Below are 19,153 nucleotides of genomic sequence, written 5' to 3'. Positions count from 1 at the left end.
GGTACCTAACTCTCCTCACGTTGCATATATTCAGATGATCTTATTTCCAGTTAAGCAAACTATACAATTTTCAAACATGGAAAAATAATAATAAAAGAAAAAGTATAACCTGTTTTCAAAATGTATTCCTAGCCCTATATTTTTTTGCATCTTCCAGGTTTTAAAGTTGTTTAAATTTCAGTGAATATTTTACTACATTAAACGTAAGGTTTTATTTATCATAATTAACTTAATTTACTATATATTAAAATTATTTCTTTATAAACTATTAGTTTATAGCTGAGAATTCTTAGCTCCATTTTTGTTCTCTTTAAACAATAAAAATTATGTTAAACCATAATCTTTACTTGTGAAGAACTATTTCAACATGATTATGCTTACTCATATTTCTTAAGGTAGGAAAAACAGAACTGGAAATCTCCCGATTTGCTTACAGTCATGTGCTAAAAGTGTTTTAGAAGACCTTTGTGAAAATTTCCTAATCAAATTAAATGAAAGATTGGGTGATTTTCTTGCCTGTGATACAAATTCACCCTCTCTTACTAAGCTGTGACTGCCAGATATAAGAAAGAAATAAACAATAAAGCAATCCTGGGTTTGGAATAAATTAGACTGTATCCAATCTCAAATATTTTCCTTTATCATTCATTATAGGAAGTTACTTTCCCTCTGCACTCCCCATCATGGTATTTAACAGACAATATTTGGTCTCAGTTTCAGATCATGAATTAAACCATGTGGTCTGCCATTGATTGAGTCAGTGTAATTTTCAAGAATAAGCTTGAACATTTCCAGAAAACACATATTTTTTAAAGGGGGGTAAAATTGAGAGACTCCCTTGGGACTAGAAGTTAGGTAAAGGGAAATGTGTCCGTGAGACACATTGGCAAGAAATCGATCTCCTATATATGACATTTCAGTCACTCCTAATGTGAGATGGAAACACTGAAAGTACAGACCTCTCTCTCTTTTGTTCTTTATTGCATTGCCCTGACTCCAGCCCTGACTGGTTGGGTCTTCTGAGGATGAAATCCTGCCTCCCCAGAGGCCATGTGACAGCTGAATGAAGCTGCAGTGCAGCTAATACTTCACTCAGGCAATGCATAGGTATACCAGCTGAAAACTTCTAAAGAAACTTAACTGTTAAAATTTAGAAGCTTAAAAGTTTATGACTGGATCAAAAAAATATAAAATGGAGGGATCTTTTTGTTTTTCCTACAGGGAATTACATTAGAATGCACTCTACTCAAGAATCAGTTTTGTTTTAACTGCCCTACCTGAGCAGATATTTGGTGCTCACTGATACTAGAGGCTGAGAAGACACGCCACATTTGGCTACGCTGAGCTGAGTACACTAGTTTATGTTTCGAATAAGCATGCCTGCCTTTTGGCTCAGAGACCATCAAGTGATAGCCATGGACAAAGTGTTTAGTCTGTAAGAACTAAAGTCTGTGATGAGTCTCAGAGAAGACTCAAACTGAAATATGGGAGGTTGCTATTAGTTGGCTTTTCCCTTCCTGCACATTATTTCAGTATATCCTCTTTCTCAAGTAGATGATTTCATACGTAAGTTCCTGTAAATAGTGGTTGTAGCTAAGACTGGTGATGTCTTGCTTTGACCACATCAGTCTTCCAGTGTGAGCTCCTGCCCCTCAAGCTTTCCCCTGATGATGCTTCTGCATCTCTCATCTACTGCTTTGATTGCATTCGCATGCATATTTGGCTTCATACACACATCCTAAAATACAAAAGCTTGTTCCTCACCTGCATAAACCCTGCCTACAGCTGACATACCTTTCTGTAGTTTTCACTGTTTTCTATCTGTTCCTTTGATCCTTTCCATCTCCTTGCCTTGTCTCTTTGCCCTGTGACTGTCACACATGGTCTCTCCTGTTCTAGCAATTTTGGCAGTGTCATATCAGAGCAGTCAGTGGTTTGGTTCTGACATCCTCTTTCACCACTGGTCATTGCCACTTGTCTCAGAGGAAAGGAAAATATGCTTTGCAGTGACTACCTAATAGGCAGTTTGCCTCCCTAAAATCCAGAAGGCAGAAGTTGGAGCATAGGTGTTTATATACCAGTCAAAGTACATTTCTTTGCAGTCTACATGGTTTCTTATTCACAGAAGATATATTATTATTATTATCAGCTGTCTCCCTTTAAAAGAAGATTTTCAGGAAATCCTTTCTCCCTTTTTCCCAGTGCTGGCAAGCTGAAGGACTCCCCTTTGAACTGTGGCTCTATTGAATTATATTTGTCTTATCTTATTTAGATTACAGCCTATTCAGGATGTAATACATGTGGCTTTTTTAACATTATGTGTTCCCCTATGTGTTCTATATAAACTCCAGACACCATATATAATTATTCTGAAATAATAATAATTTTTCTTCTTCGCATTTACACTTCCTTTCCCTTTTCACACGTGTTATTACACTAAGATGAAAATCTATCACTAAGTGGTTTGCTCTCCTGACCAGAGGAAATGAAGTTGCAGCAAAAGGGAACAGAAGGAATATAAAAAGGAATATAAAGAATTATGAGGAAAGCCACCATATTAGTTAAAAAAACCTGAATCCTGTTATAAGGACCCCCAATACTTAAGCTGAGATTAGAAATGCCTAGTCTAAGAGTGATTATTTTGTTTCTTGTCAGGAGCAACTTCTTTTTAAACAAACTCCTTGCTCTTATGAAAAGAAAACCAAGGAAGTAAGTGGAATATAAAACATATCTCTGAAGCAAGGAATGTTCCTAAGGAGAAGTAGCGTATTTTATTAAACACCTAATATGGCTGGAAAAAGAAATAAACAAACAAACAAACAGGCACTCAAAGCTTTCATAGATCTAAACCAGAGAGGAGCAGTACATTTCTGTTTAAGCACAGAGTTGGGAACAATTTCTTCAAGTATAATTTTATTATGCCAAACTCAACTGTTTCCAACCTGTATTTAGTCTCCAGTTTACTGCTTCTATTTCAGACCTGAATAAAGACTTGTGTGCTTGCTGGTTTTTCCAGATACTTTGGCTGACTTAATAACTACACAGCTTTCCTTGTTTATATCTTACTTTGACTGTCACTATTACAAGAACACTACTACTTTGACATGATATGTAAGCTTTTGTGTGCAGAAGAGAAGACATATTATTAGCCAAAAAAATTGAAAAACATTATTAAATTTTCATTTCCATTCCCAACCCTGGGGCTGGCAAAGAAAATGATTGTGCTAGGTTCTTTTGATTTGCCTTCAAGATTTTTGACCTTCAAAGTACATTTCAGAATTTTGTCTTCAAATACAAAATCTTTCTTTTCTTCTTCATCCAGAAAACTTAAGGAAACAAGGCTGTGCAATTGTTATGCCCACCTGTCCTTTAATTTTGTGCAATGCTTTTTGAACACTTTTGAGGTTGGGATAGAAGTCACGCAAACTTGAATTTCAACAAGGTTTCAGGAGAACTGGTGTCTGGGATAAGTTGCTGCTGGGAGAAATGCTGAAGCAGAAGCTCAGCAGTTGCCTATTCCAATTGCCTATCAGCAGGGGCAGACCAGCCAGCCAAGTGCAGACACTGAGCATGTATTGCCTCAGGGGACCCTCAGACATGTGGGAGAGATTTGAGGGAGATAAGAGGGGAACTCCAGCTATTGCCACAGAGAATCTTAGAAAATAATATGGATTCAGGAGATTATTAGTAATGAGCATGGGACTTCTATGCAGGACACAGGACAAAAATCCACAGAAAAGCAGACCTCATTAATTTGCTGTTCATGAGATGATTCAGTAATTGTTCCATAATGAAAACTCAGTAATCAGATCCAATCATTTTAGTTAATGTTTATACTGCTGCTGAAATCTGTGGGTCCCAAGTGATAAGATGTTTTCAGCCTTGCCTAAGACCACGCTTGTCATCGTCTATGGACAAGGAGTTTGGTTTTAAGAATGCCTTAGGGCATAGCATTAAATCTTAAAAATTAACATTAGGAGTCATCTATTCCAGACCCATAGCTGACCTTAAATGTGTTTGTTTCCCAGTACATATATACTCTGTCAACATACTCATTGTTTTTTTTCATTCATATTACTATAGCAAATACTTCCAGAATTATTTGTGTTAAAATTTTGTACTTAAACTCAAGGAAATACATGAGGTGATCCAAGTCATCCTCAGCTATCAATCTACTAGGCAAAGGAACATCTGTATTTGTACTTCATGAATGTGTTTGTCATTAACTACATTTTAAGTCCCTCTGAAACTCAGTGGGTTGTAAGCACTGTTCCAAAATTGCGTTTTAAATTACTAAAAGACACTATTTTGTCGTTAGTTTTCTATATTTTGTTCATTGTATATTTCCAAGTAGACAGATTAATTCTTTAAACCTTACATTTTATTCCAAAAATACTCATTTTGCTTTTCCCTTGAAATTTGCATAACATTTTGGGTTGACTGGCAAATCAGAAGCTTTAAGTTTCCAAAAGAGTGTTTAAGGTAATAAGGAAAGGTCAGAAATTTCCAAAAGTTTTCAGAGTTCTCCTACATTTTCCTCATTAGCAATCTATGGAAGTTGGGAGAATATAGCAGGTAAATATGCTTACATTATCATAATATGTTTTCTTAACTGTCCACTACCAACCACAGACAGGATACATGAATCTTTGCACTGACTTAGCATAGATTATTCTAATGTTTCATTTTATTGTTAACAAATGGAAAACATTTATATTTTTGCTGCTGAAAATTTCGTTAAGATCATATTTTGGCAAAGTTTGATCTGAAGTAAGTCAGTTAAAAAGACGTAAAAATTGCAACCAATTAGTAAAATAGGGTTTTTATGAAGCAATAATCAGGTGACATTTTGTACTACATTTAGAATAGATTGTTCTTGTAGACATGATAACACTTGTTTTCAGAGTAAAGAAATGACACAATATAGAACCTTACTGACAGTTTTAATCCTGTTTATGTACTAGGAAGAAGCAAAGGAGTTTTCTGGTTCTTTATGTCTATAACCATATAGTAAATTGTGTAAATTCTGACATAGTACCCAACTGTTCCGTAAAAGAATAAATAAATAGTAATTTGTTGTTCTTTTGTATGCATTAAGGTACTTAGAATCAGGAATCACAGACAGAAGTACATGATTTTATAATATTTACTCTAAATGACACCCAGGTTCTACATCAGCTCATTTCCAATTGCATGCTGATTAACAGAGTCAAAACTACTAAAGCAGTCATGAGTACAAAGAAATGGAATTCAATACTGGTTTTAAAAATGACCTTAAGAATTTACAAAGTTGATACTTATTCAAAAATAATAAGTAGGGTGCAAAAGACTTTTATTAGCTTTGGCAAAACCTGTGGGGGTATTCTGCTTGAATCATGTTACTCCAAGTTCATTAAAAAATTATCTCTCTTACTTTATTTATTTTGTCTGATAATGCTCATAGGAAGCTTTGACTTTTTATAGACAAAACAAAATTGAAACCAGACACAGTCAATATATCCTATGGGTTCATCTCCTGTCAGACAATTCACTGAATAAAGCAGATAATAATTCAGTGTTTTACAGCAGCAGTGTCTTCCCAGAAGCCATAAAGAATATTCAGCTCCTTTTGCCTTAGCTGAGAATGTGGAATGGATTTTGTTTAAGAAGATAATTTTTAAAAAGGTCAATATACGTCTTCATTTCCATCATGTTGAATTATTCATTGTATTATTTGAAATAAAGATGTAGTCTATAGAAATGGCTTCAATTTCCTCAGAAAACAAATGTGTTAAATAATGTTAACTTAAAAGAATATGGGAAAATAATGCTAAATATTAAGAACTATTTCTATGATATACTAACAAATATTTGGTGGCAGGTTTTAAAAATATGTTTAGATTGAAGCCAGAGGTACCTTGTCAAAAGACTAAAACAAAAACTTAGATATTGTCAGTTTAAACAAAAACCTAAATGTCTGTATAGTCATTACAAGTTTGAGAAGTGTGTCTCAAAATCTTGTTCATATCCTGCAGCAATTCAGGTTGTTACACTTAATTCTACACCAAATATATTAGTAGACATACAGAAGTTAGGTTCACTTTTTCTTTTTTCCTTCTCAAACACACACAGCACCAGTAGTAGCAGACTTTCTGATGAGGAAGAATCACAGTGACAGGATCCAGGTTTGAGGTGCAAACCTTACACAGATGTTACCCCTGGCTAGGCAATGGGACCCAAACAGCTCAGTTTCCTACAGTGACACATATACAACAGCCATTGCATCTTCCTCAGGCCTGGATTTCAATCTAACTTCCTTACTGTTTTAACTAAAAACATGAAAGCATTTCCTACTGAAACAAATTACATTGACAGCCTCTTTCCCAAACCACCTTCTTCACTCTAGGACAAGTGGATCCTGGGAATATACAGACACTTAGTGCAGCTCTTAGTAAGTGCATCCCAGGGAAATGGGTATGTTTTAAAGAAAAGAAAACTTAATTTTTGTACTCTAAGAAAGACAAATTGGGAGATTAAGAGTACTTTCTGTTTTGTCCTTTGCAAAGAAATAAATTGTATGGTTTAGGCTAAAAATTCAAAATCTAAAAAAAATACATCTAAAATAAAGTACTTTTGTTTCACTTCAGGCAAAAAGAAAAAAACTTTTGGAGGTAGGACTTATTTCTCTTTTCAGAAGACACTGATTCATCCCAAATAGCAAAAGTGCACATGACTAAGAGCACAGATGCTACAGGAAAGACCAACAGTCAAACCATCTGTATGTGAGTTTGTGCAGGGACTTGAATCTCAGCCCCATAATCCATCTAAATACCCCAAGCACCAAACTTACAGGTTGCTCTTTTCTCTCTTGTTTGGGTTCAGTTGCTACGCTAAATACCTGAACAAGAACAGATGACTGACACGACAGTCAAAAAGTTATAGTGCTAATCTGATGCATGAACCCCAAAGTGAAGGGCTACTCCAGCAAGTCCCAAATGGAACAGATCAGGCGGGAGATCCTCCTTGCTGAAGAAGAAGCTGTTCCATGATGAGAGCACACAACTGTCATTTTGGAGGACCTCTGCTAAAATTATACTAAATGTTCAAATCACTAATTTAAAAAACAACCTCTCAAAATCTCACCTGGCTCTTGCAAAATTGCATTTCTGTCTTTTGGTTAGAAAGGAAAGTTTCTTTAATAACATTAATCTTTCTCATGGTGCTCTGCTACAGGCTGTTAGCATAATTAAGCTGAGTTTTGATATCATTACATAAAGTTTATTAAGTTTTACATGTAAGGAATACCTTACATCATTATATTAACAGCCTTTCGAAGACCACGAGTCTTAATACTGTACATTAATGGTGTTAAATTGAAGCACTGGTGGCAGAGTAGGCACAAGTACATAGCCATGTGTCAATACAACGCTTGAAACTGGTATTATCCAGTAACATTTGCACAGGGAAGACTGTGCTGAGTATAACACATTTAAAACACAAGTGTGCTCCACACAAAATTGTGTTTAATTTTACATTCAAAACCATTCCCCAAAATAAGGAAGGTGCTTCCTTGTGTGGTAGCATCTTCTCTGGTGCCCAATCCAGTGATCCAAAGCACTCTGAAACAAATATTGTTTCATTCTTTCTCCCTTAGATTATACTGTTGAAATGCATACTGTAGATTAAGCCTTGGTCAGGACCAGAATAGTTTCATGAACTCATTTTCATAAAACCGAATATGGTCTCTTACCACTTTGATATCACGTCTATCTCCACTTGACATGCTGGATTTAGACCTCGGGAGAAGCAGAGAACATGCTGGCTCTTTTTATAACACTGATGAAAGTGACAATTATCTGAATAACAGTTGCAGTCAGAAGTGACTTTTTATTAAACTAGCATGACGTGTCATTCTTTATCACAGAAGGGTGGGTCTCCATGAAAGACGTTACTCACACAATATCTTAATACACATTCCAGTCACCAAAAATCATTTCCTTATATACTAATTACTTCGTAAATGTTTGAAAGAAACAAATGATTTCCATGTCATCTATCCCAGTCCGTTGAAGTAAATGATTTTTTATGTAAGCAACTTATAACTAGTGACCTTGGAGTGTACTATCATAAGAAATGTATTTCTGACTATATGTTACAAAACTATTTATGTCTGAAGCATGCCTTTTTTATCACCTTGTACCCATAACTCACTCTCATTCATGCAACATAATAATTCACCACTACCACTCCCAACCTGTCTTGTTTGTTTACAGTACAGAAGGAACATGGTTTCTGTCTTTTCCAAGGACACGCATTCCCTAGTTTTTGCCTTTCTCACAGGTCCATCCTGTCCTCAAATCCTTCATTTTTGCAGGAAGGACCATGCTGCTGTTGCAAGGCACTTTATAGAATTCTTTACACTACTGGCAGGGAAAGAACATGAAGCTGTTTCTGCAGAAGAAATTATGGAATATACCTCCAGCTAGCTAGCTAGATGGATGGATGTAGTACAGATAGTGTTATGAAGGCTCTCCTCCTTCCACAAACTTTCTGTATTCCTTTGCTATTCCCAGGTTATCTTCAAAAAGCCTCCCCATGTTCTCTGAACCAACAATTCTTCCCCTCAGTACTGTTTCACTAAGCCACAGGGGGAAGAAGAAGTTGTGAAGAGCATTCTGAACAGCCCCTACTACTCTGCTAAGCAGAAGAAAGCAAACCAGAATAACCCACGTGCTAACAGTAAAACCTTCTCAGCTCTGAAAAAAAGACAGCCCTGTGCAAACTGCCACTTGAGAATGCCTCATTACCCCTAACTGCTTCGGCATTATTTGTGGAATGTTATTTGAGTTAGACCAAAATTCCACTAAAATTTAGTGATGAGGATCTTGTGTCATACGACTGTGATCACACACAGGCCTTGGCCCTGTTCAATGCACAAGTGCAGGCATGGCCTAGGAGCTGAGAAAGAAGAAATTGAGTCAAACAGTAGTAGGATCCTCATCCACTGGATCCGTCCTGTGCAAAACAGGGAAACACAAAAACTCTTGTTGGAAGAAAGACACAGTTCTTGTTATAAAACCCAATTAGCTAATTATCAGGAGCAGCTGTATATCTTTGCCCTTGGGGGATCCTTCATAGCCAAACAATTTGGGGGTAATAATGGTGAAGATGAAAATATGTGTGCATATGAGATCAATCAACAATCGTACTTTTAAGGTTTACATATCCGACCATATGTACATTAGGGGTAATGTTTTGGTTTTTTCCTTATATTTTTTTGAGTTACTGTTTGTGACCAAAAAATGGATCACTTGAACATAGCTCAAGCCAAACTTGATGGAGGCAACCTCTTACTGTCATAAAACCACAGGCCTGTTGGTAGCTAGGAATCTCTAGCTGGTATGTGTATGTACATTTTCCACATGATGATAAAGGTTTCCTAAGTTTAAATTCCTGTCAAAATTACAAATCGTTATCTAAAAAGCAGATGAGTGTTTTAATTCCTGTGAACAACAGCAGCATCTTTCTAAATCTCCCTAACAGAAGTTAGGTGAAGTTCGTTTCAATGACCATTTCAGTACTTGATGTCCTGTGAACCCAGGGAGCTGCATCATATGCTTGCAGTGGAATATACTTAGCTCCCAGCAATCTCTTTTCTTTAGTCTAAAGGGAAAAATTTAGCATGAATGATGATCCCAAAAATGAGCTTTTGACAAACCTATTTAATGTGGAATAGTCACAGAAAGAGCAGCGTTAACATCTTCAGATCTCTTTGATAGTATTTGAGTTCTCTTTTAAAGAACACAGAAATACAGCAAATGTATCAATAATATCAGACTACTGTGAATGCAAGAAGTGTGAAGATTTTGTGGCCATATCAATGCATAACATATCTTAAACATTTATAATCCAGAAAAGGATTTAAATTTAATTCAGAATATCTATCTTTAACAAAACTGAGAATTATGAAAGATATTGTTTCTACAATATAAGCAATCAAATTATGAGCAAATTTATTTTTTCTGTCAAGAACATTCTCTTCAGCCTAGCCATATGGTTTATGTAATTTTTGTTTTAAAAAAAACACATCTGAAGTTGTTTTCCACTAAAATAGTGGAACAAGAATCATGAAACTTACACAAACAATTTAAAAACATGCCTTGTGATTTTTATGCAGTCAGCCTCTCCTTGAAAAAGCAAGTGATGAACGTAATAATCTAATGTGACTGGAAGGGGTTGGAGATCTGTCTGTAGTTGTTTGATTTTTCAAGTGTTTGGGGACAAAAAAGAATCTGCACATTGTTTGTAAATGGACAAAACTGCAACAGAGAAAAATCCATCATCAATTAAAGTTCCAAAAGGGAACAGTACAACAGCTTGAGTTTTTGCCTTTTTGCTCAGGTCAAACACAATGTTAATTAATTGTGGTGAGGACCTATCTTGAAAAAGAAAAAAAGTGTAAGTTAGTATTGTTACTGAAGCAATATGGAACAAAAAAAAAGTCAGAGTTTAGGGACAGGAAAGGTGGGCAGAAAGAATGCTAACAAAACTGAAAACTGGAACTGAAATTTTCATGAGAGAAATTAAAATAAGACTTAAAACAGATGGAGACCATAAAAGGAATTAGGAGACCCCATTCTAAAACAGGAGCTGGACACTTTGCAAATAAAAATTAAATGTAAGTAACATCTGGAAGTTTTCAGAATGAACTAAAAGATGGTACTAAGAAATAAAATCTTTGTTGGAATGGTAGCTCTTGTTATGAATAATTCAGGTAGATCTAGATGCCCAAATACACAACTCGCAGTCTGTAGGACTTGCAAGGACTGGTGAGGTGAAAACATGAGGTGATCAGCAACTGGAAGGTCTTCCAGGAAATGGGTGGGACCTATGTCCAAACTAGAGCTTACTCACAGAGGTGAACTGCAGGAAGTATATCAAAAAGGGTAGACAAAACATCATGTCTAGAAGGAAATCAAAGGTTTACAGTCCAAAGACATGTTCAGCTGTCTTTTAGGTAAGCAGAAGACATGGATCACCAGGCTTGTTATACAAGTTAAAATTTACTGAGGCTCAGAGGAAAATCACATTATTCCAGATAACATAATGTAAATGCCCACTAGAACTGCATCCAGAAATACTTCCCGAGAAAGTTGTGGTAACCATCTCTGTGGTCTGGCTCTCAGTATGCTGTAGAATTTAAGCCATGGAAGAGCATAAATTATCCTGCTCTGCATCATACGATACTGGCCCTATGGAGCTAGCCATCAATTTGACCCAACAACTTTAAAGGAGAAAAGAAAAAGAAGAAACCCCAACAGAAATGGAAGTGGTTATGTGGATGTGCTTTTCAGGCACACACATATGCTGGTGATGACTGCTGAGATGAATTGGCAGCAGACTTTTTTTAAGCACTGAACTGGTGTTGGATTCTTAGATGTTAATCAGGAACATGAGATTAAGGGGGTGTGGAATTCACCACTGAACGTCATTCAAAAGAAAAACCAGCTGCTGCTCAGGAAGATAGGAGGTGGTTGCCATAAAGCTTAGAAATTCAGCTGTGAGTCTAATATGTACGAGTGATCCTAATCTAGCTCATGATATTATGAATGATTAAAAAAGTGATAGCTTTCTTTCATCAGAGAAAGGAAAATAGCAACACTGTAGCAATGAAGGCATGCAGTACAATTAAATACTGACATGCAGGGAAAAAAAACTGGCTAGAAATAGAATTGTTGTGGGCTGGCCAAGGCACGCAATTTCAAATACCTTTTAAGACTCTTTCTCCAATGACAGAAAATAAGAAAATAATTTTAAAGGTCTGAGGAAGTCCCCAATAGACTTGACCCCCAAGAAGCCCCACTGGGAAAATGATAGTGAATGTTGGGCTGTTGAGTGTGGAATAAGTTCTGTGAAATTGATGGGAATTATTAAACTAGACATACTAAAAGGCTAGAGAATAGGGAATCCAATACCCCATCACCTAATCTGGCAAAAATGGAGAAAGTAACTGGGAAAGGTGCATTCATCCAAGAACTGAAAAGCTGGAAATTGAGAAAGAAGTCTTGATAGCCAAGTTAGCACATGAGATAATCATTGGATTTGATTATTCCTAATGACTGCCTAATAAATGCCAGAAACTGTCTTAGACAGTAAGCGTGTGGAAACCCCCCTTCTAAAAGCGGCTCAGGTTTGCAGATGGTAACCAATGTTTTTTTAAATGATATTCTCCTTGTAGAGGTCAAAACTCTAATAGTGTTTTACATTCCCTCCTCAGGCAAGGAAATATGAAAAATGGTTGAAACTTGCTTAAGGGTGACCTTAGCCACTGTTGTTAAAGGAATTATTTGTTGCTTCACTTCAAATTTTTCTGATAAGTAATAAAAGGTATAATGGAAAATCCATTTCAAAATGTGAAAGAACAGATGTAGTAGATACTGATAAGAAAAGGATGGGAGGATGAACTCACAGGATTTCCTCTGAATTTCTTCCAATTAGTATTGAATGTACAAAAATGAATTAGCCCAAAAGATTTCGTAGTCAGAAATGAGTTCTTAGAAGCAAAGGCACAAATTACACGGCATGGCATAAGACTAATAACAAAACTGAACGATACTGGTAAGTACATAAGCCACTAAGGAAGAAGATGGCATAACCAATCTTGAATAACAATAAATCTGCATAAAACATTTTCTATTCATTAGCTATTGTTTTAGATACCAAAGAAAATGTAACTTTATTTTGCAGAGTGGTGATTGGATGCCAGTGGAAATGGAACCAAAAGAACAAGGAGAAAATGTTAGTACCACTATTAGTGTAGTATCACTGACTTTGTGCCAATTGATGTATGGATAGAGTTGTATATTTCCTACTTTCAAAAGATTCATGGCTACTTTAACTCTCTCTTAACCTGTTTCCTGTGATGGTGTCTGGAAAATATATTGAATAGGAATTGAAGTTCTTCCATGTAAGCTGAAGGCACCAGCATGAAACTGAATCAAAGACAATGAATGCCTCATTGTTGCCAGGTGAATCCTGTAACCCAGCAGTGCTGTCACTCACCTTTGCAGAGGATACTCCATGTGCACCCTTTCCAAGTTACCTGCTGTAAGGATCTCAGCTTAGAGTCAGAGAAAATGCGCAATGGCCTCCGACAACTGGAACAGCCAATAATTTGTGAGGGCACTAGCAGTGCCGCAGGTTGGTGGCCTGAGTCCCTGTCCAGCTCAGAAGCTGGCAATCAGTACTTGCTTGTAACTGAATAACTTCAACAGTTTTCCAGATTCTTTTCCAATAAGAACTAAATGCACTGAAATTAAAAGAAGCCCCAGTGACTTATTCTTGCTGTTATTATATTATTATGACATTGTTTATTTCTGTTAGATTTGGGGCCCTAATGAGATACAAGGACAACAACAATGTCTTAGCAAATCTGGAAATCTGTATCTGAACTATGGGCTGAGAGAACACGTATGAAGTTCAACCACTCCAAGCAAGATGAAGTACTATTGTGTCCCCCAAAACACTACCTGGTTTCCATTGGAAGAAACACCAGGTAGATGTGTCAGGAAGGAGGGGGGATGTGATCCTATAGACATTGTGCACCCTCTCTGAACAACGAGGGAATTAAGTCAGTGGTGTCATTGCCTTGAAGCTCAGACACTGTTACATATTTGAGTAATCCACAGAGCATCCATCAGCCTCTATCATTCATCATTTGGTGATATAAGATAATCACAGAATGGGGCCTAAACTAGTTACTTGGATGAAATGGTTCATAGAAGTAGAGACAAGCCTAAATCCCATCTTTTCTCATGACTTATAGGATAGCTATCAGTAAAAGTCCAAACCAGATCCTTTTTATTTGGTAGAAGTAAATGATCTCTTAGAAGACATAGAAGACTATGGCATTCCTAAAGAGAAGAAAAATTAATTCAGACTGCTTGAACTAGACAAAACCAACATAATCTAATCCTGAACAGGCTCACACTGTTGTAAAGGAAAATTTGAGGAAAATGTTTGACTGAGTGAAAGGATATATATGAAAAAAGGCCACATGGGAAAACTTTAAAAAGAAGGGCTGTTTTTATTAAATGGTCTAAGAAAAAGCACAGAAGAGAAAAAATGAGTAAATCTCAATAATTCATATGGTATAAACAGAAATTAAAACAGCCCATATAGAGAGAATGAGTTAGGTTGCATACACAAATTCTAATTTCCTCATAAGTAGAAATGGCAGAATCTTCAAATTTTGGTTCCCCCAAAATAAATTGATATTTTATATTTTATTTGTCTCTGAACCAAAATAGAGTAAAATAGTTTTCAAGTTTCCTGCTAAATTAAAAGTTTACAAATTCTAAAAAGAGTTCCCAATTTTGCAAATCCATTAAAAAATACCTATTTGCCATTTTAATATTATTTTTACTTCACAAATCTTATGAAACAGATTACATTCTCTGGTCATCCATAGTAGCAGACATCTGACCCAAATGGTTAGTTTTTACCCCTATAATTTATATTTTCAAGTAATATAAAAATACTGAAAAGAAAGCATCCATAAAATCCAAAATGACATTTTGGTTCAGCAATCTGATTTATTTCTGAAATGGTAAATTCTGTATCAGAACTTTTTCCCACAGAGATTTTTGCTGAACTGAATTTGCTTTTATTTTTAAACATTTTAAATGCTCTCTTCATTTAGTGCTTTTTGAAAACTGTTGGAAAAGAAGATTTTCCTCTTCCAGGCTGATAACACAGTTCTGAAAACTTCACTGGGAATGTCACTGAAATCCAAGCCAGTTCTCAGGGACTCAGAGAAAGGAGCTCCATCAGAAAGTTTGATCAGGCAGCAAATTAAAAAACTCAGAAGTTATTTAGATTGGAATAAAATTTTTTTGAGCTGGCAAAGCGAAAATAGCCTGCTGAAATGTGGTAAGTTATTTATTTTCTTTTAATCCTATTTGAAATATCAACATTTCCGGTACATTAGCTTGATTGGCAGAGGTGTTGTATGACTTGGGATAAACCCCAGTAAAACTTTTCATTCCTATCTGAGATGCTCCAGGTTCTAAAGGAGTTCCCCTCATCTGAAAACATCCATGCATCAGGAACATTGTCACATGGCTATTACCTCTTAACATCACAGCAAGTCAAAACTTCAGAGGGACAGACAGCAACATTCTTTAGTGCATATGCCTGAGCCTGAACTCATTTTAATCTCTGTAACTGCCCTCAAAGAAACCTTAAGTCAAGGGAAATAATACTCAGCTAACTGAGTAAAAAGAATATTATGATTTTTGAAAGTAACAGACATGACAAAAGGTAGCTCTTAAAAGTCTGCAGGACCACACCACATCACTATAGGCAGAACTATCTGCTTAAGGTAATAGGAAGTATTATTTGAAATCTAACACTTCTATGGACTGTAAAGCTATTCCACATTTTTCACCTTACCATTTTGTATTCTTTCCAGCTTTTTTGAAAATCCAGACTCCCATCTTCTCGGTGCTGTATAACTGTCCATCCTCCTCCAGCAATTTCCATATTGCAGAAGACCTATGCAATAATAACAATTAAAAAAAAAAACCCAAACACAAAACCCACAATGAAACAAACTTGCATTGGAACCTTTTCATTTTAGGGGGAAAAAAATATTTGTGAAAAACGGAACTAAGGAAGCCTGTTTTCCTATGGATTCATGCCCTATGCCCTCAATGGTATCCTCAATCGCTTGATTACAACAGGAACTCTCCTTATGTTCAGTGTAATTCTCCCAGTAATGTCTCCTTTTGTTTCAGCACATTACTCAAGAATATCTCCCCATCATCCCATTCTGCATCCTGAGCTTTCCTCTTCACATTCCCTCCATGCTCCTTTTATTTTCTTTACAGTGCCCCTGTAACCACTCCCTTCCTCTTAACAAACAAGAGTATTTCTTTCAGTGATAATAATGTTTTCTATGGCTTACAGCAGAGTGTCATTCTGTCTAAGAAAGAATCTTCAGGAATTTTTACAGAAAATACCCATTCAAGGAGTCCAAATCATAGCACAGATGAGATTATTCTGTTTTGCTTTGTGTTGTAATGTTACCTACAATGTGCCAGGCAGTGTCCCAAAACAGAAACAGCTGATCTCAGTTTAAGCTGCCTTACAGCTGACAGAGGACATAGATAGAAACAGGCTGAAGAACAGACATCTGTGGGACAAGCTCAGAAGTCAAGACCTATACTGAACATACCCTGCCATCATTGCACTAATAAAATTCTAACTTAGATACTGAGATTCTGTATATTAAGGATAATTTAACAGTTTGACAATTTTGATGAAGCTTGTTAGAATATTGAGTCAACTGAAATCTGTTAACATTCTTAAATAATCTATATAATAATCAAAATGCATATTTAGTTTTCATTCATTTTTCACTGTTCTTACATTATCATTTCAAAAATATAAAAGATAAACGATGAAAAAATGCAAATACTGCTTCTCCATTCACTTTTCTTGGTATGGGGCAAGTGACAGTATTCATTTTTGTTCCTACTTTTGTATGACATTTGATTTTAAGATCTATGTTTCTCAGTGCTACTCATTCCAGCAAATTTTCCTGATTTTCATTCCCATATACTCATCCATGCCATATTGGTAGTGCAACTATCTTAAATTTCATTTACCTGAACTCTTGAATAGTTATATCCCTCTTTTTAAGTAGAATGTCAATATATAAGAGGGTTGAAGAGGTGTCACCCATCAGCTTAGCTTTTGGCATTCACATCAAGAAAAGTCAATCCATTCAGCACTGGTCAGTAATTTAAAGATTTAAGTTTCTTTGCCAAATTGAAGGTTACTATCCAATTCAGTTAAATAAAAATTTGTCCCTCATTTGACAAGAGAACTGTATTCTACCCTCAGGCAAAGCAATTCCAAATCTTTCCTACTTATAATAAGCATTGCCACAGTAATCCCATGCAAGTTCTTTTGTTTTAATTTGCTCCAGGCATGCCAAGTGAAGTCCCTGTGTAGGTATAGGAAGGAAACAGAACACCGAACAGTGCAAACATGTGAATTTGATTTAGGGTAACCACAAGAAAACCCACAATTTGCAAGACAAACATTTTGTCCCTATTCCTCCTTCAGGGAAGACACTGTGAGTCAAAACATTTATCTACAGAATTTAATTTCTTCAGTCTGATTTACAGTGAGAATTTCTAAATTAGGGATTTACTTTCCTTATAAGTCTTTTCAAGCTCTCATGAATCCACTGCCAATTTTTAAAACTTTAAATCCGCAACTGTATTAAGACTTTATTAAGACTACTCATTTTTAAGATGTGCACAAATTATGGGGTTTTCATACTAAAATATAATAAAATACCTGTAAAAAGATGCTGATGTTTTCTGAATAATATAACAAATTAAAAGAGAAAACTGCACAGTGAAAGAAAGATTTACCAGCAGCATATTATTCACTAGCCATCATTGTGTGGTCTGGCGGTAGTAGACGCAAACACCTGCCTTATTAACAGGAGTGCCAAGCTGATTATAGATGTTCACTGTGCATAGCTCTAGCCAACAAATGTCCTAGACTGGCTTCTGTCCCAGACAAGCTCAAGGCACTCAGCCATTAAACACCTTTTAACATGTTCTGATAATTAACCTTCTACCAGAAAAGAAAAGGGTGAAGAAAAGTGACTTTGAATTTGCATGCGTCTCTAGATTCTGAGTTTATTGTCAATAAAATAACCTGATTTAGATTAAAAGAGCATCCAAAACATTGCACTCTTACTCTTCCTTAAATGCATGGGTAAAAATACTCAAGCTCCTAAAAGGCATATATGAGATTATTTATACATATTTTAGCTTTACGGACTAAATTATTATAAACTTCATAATAACCATTTAGAGATAAGCCCAATTTTAAAGTAAACAAAAGGAGGGGGAATACCACATGGGGCATTTTAAGTGCATGTGCTCTAGGACATCTCAAGTCTACATTATTGCCATGGAGCAACAAGCTCAAGACCAGCCATTTGAGATTCAGGGAATGTGTCTCTGCTATGCAGAAACCAAGCCTGAAGGTAACCATGTCAGGATGACAGTTTCCACTGTATATGGGGCTAGCATACATTTAATGGGTTACAATTCTGGCATATATGCTCAGAGAGACCATCGACAACAATTTGGTAGGAAATCCACAGGCAGAAAGTAGAGGGGAAGGATTGAAAGCTGCATTCATGGCAACAGTTTTGCAGAGCCATGAAGACCCAGATATATAGACCCCCCTAACAATTAAAAACATGACATTTTCAGTGCAGCGCACCCAGAAGTTGGTAGAAGTCATGCTTGTAAGGGCATTCGAGGAGACAGTGAGAGAGTCAAATACATTAATCCAAGGGGACATATGGAGGTTCTGTGTGCACTCAGACCAGTCCCCCTGGCCTACTTCAGCTTCTGAAGGTTGTCATGGTTCCTTCAGCTCCAAAATGGTGACAAATGCACTCCCACTGCTCCTCTGCTCATCAGCAGCCTCTGCTTCCCCTGTAGCTGACCCCACCTCTGCAGGGCACTGAGAGGACTCTTCTTGCCTTTGCTCTCACTATGGCCTGGGAACAATCATTTGTCAACACCATCAGGCATTGCACAGACCCCCACATCAAAGTAAACCAATTAATTAGCTTAATAATTTAAGCCTATCTTTTTCTTTTCACATCTCAAAAATATGGAATATTATTAATATCCTTTCAAACAGAAATGAATCATTAATTTTTGATGCAGGGCTGGAAAACTAACGAACTAAACTAATGAACTGTTGCAGCTAGGAACATGAAAGAAAAATTGCGATCTAAATTTGTAAGCAAATAAAAATGAAGCATATAAATGGTATGGAACTGTAAGCACAGAGTATAATTTTCTATGAATATATGAAGGTAAAACCAGCAAAAAAATAGAACTGACAGTAATATTTGTATATATGACGAAGGGATATTTTCTATTGAATGTTAGGATTCTAGTAAGTACCCCTTAGGAAATATAAAATGAAATGAAGGTATATTTTTGTGACCTGAAGTATAAAATTACTATAAATGAGACAGTTGCCAGTGACTGTGAGTATTACAGAAGGTAATAATATATTAGGCCTCTTAAGAGATGTCAGAGTTGTGCATTGCATTGTGGTAACC

The 19,153-nt window shown here is 36.2% G+C and overlaps 1 protein-coding gene across 1 annotated transcript in view; it reads right to left on the bottom strand.

The window, feature by feature from the left end:
• ANGPT1 (angiopoietin 1) overlaps positions 1-19,153 on the bottom strand; it is a 162,726-nt gene that overhangs the window by 38,231 nt on the left and 105,342 nt on the right. Inside the window, exon 6 of the mRNA XM_010577001.1 lies at positions 15,433-15,534. Coding sequence (XP_010575303.1) covers positions 15,433-15,534 — 102 coding nt within the window. The remainder of the gene's footprint in view (positions 1-15,432; positions 15,535-19,153) is intronic.

Source organism: Haliaeetus leucocephalus, unplaced genomic scaffold, assembly GCF_000737465.1.
Source record: "Haliaeetus leucocephalus isolate CR32 unplaced genomic scaffold, Haliaeetus_leucocephalus-4.0 Scaffold555, whole genome shotgun sequence".
Taxonomy (NCBI): domain Eukaryota; kingdom Metazoa; phylum Chordata; class Aves; order Accipitriformes; family Accipitridae; genus Haliaeetus; species Haliaeetus leucocephalus.
Note: the sequence above shows the minus strand (reverse complement) of the source record. Positions and strands in the feature narration are given on the sequence as shown.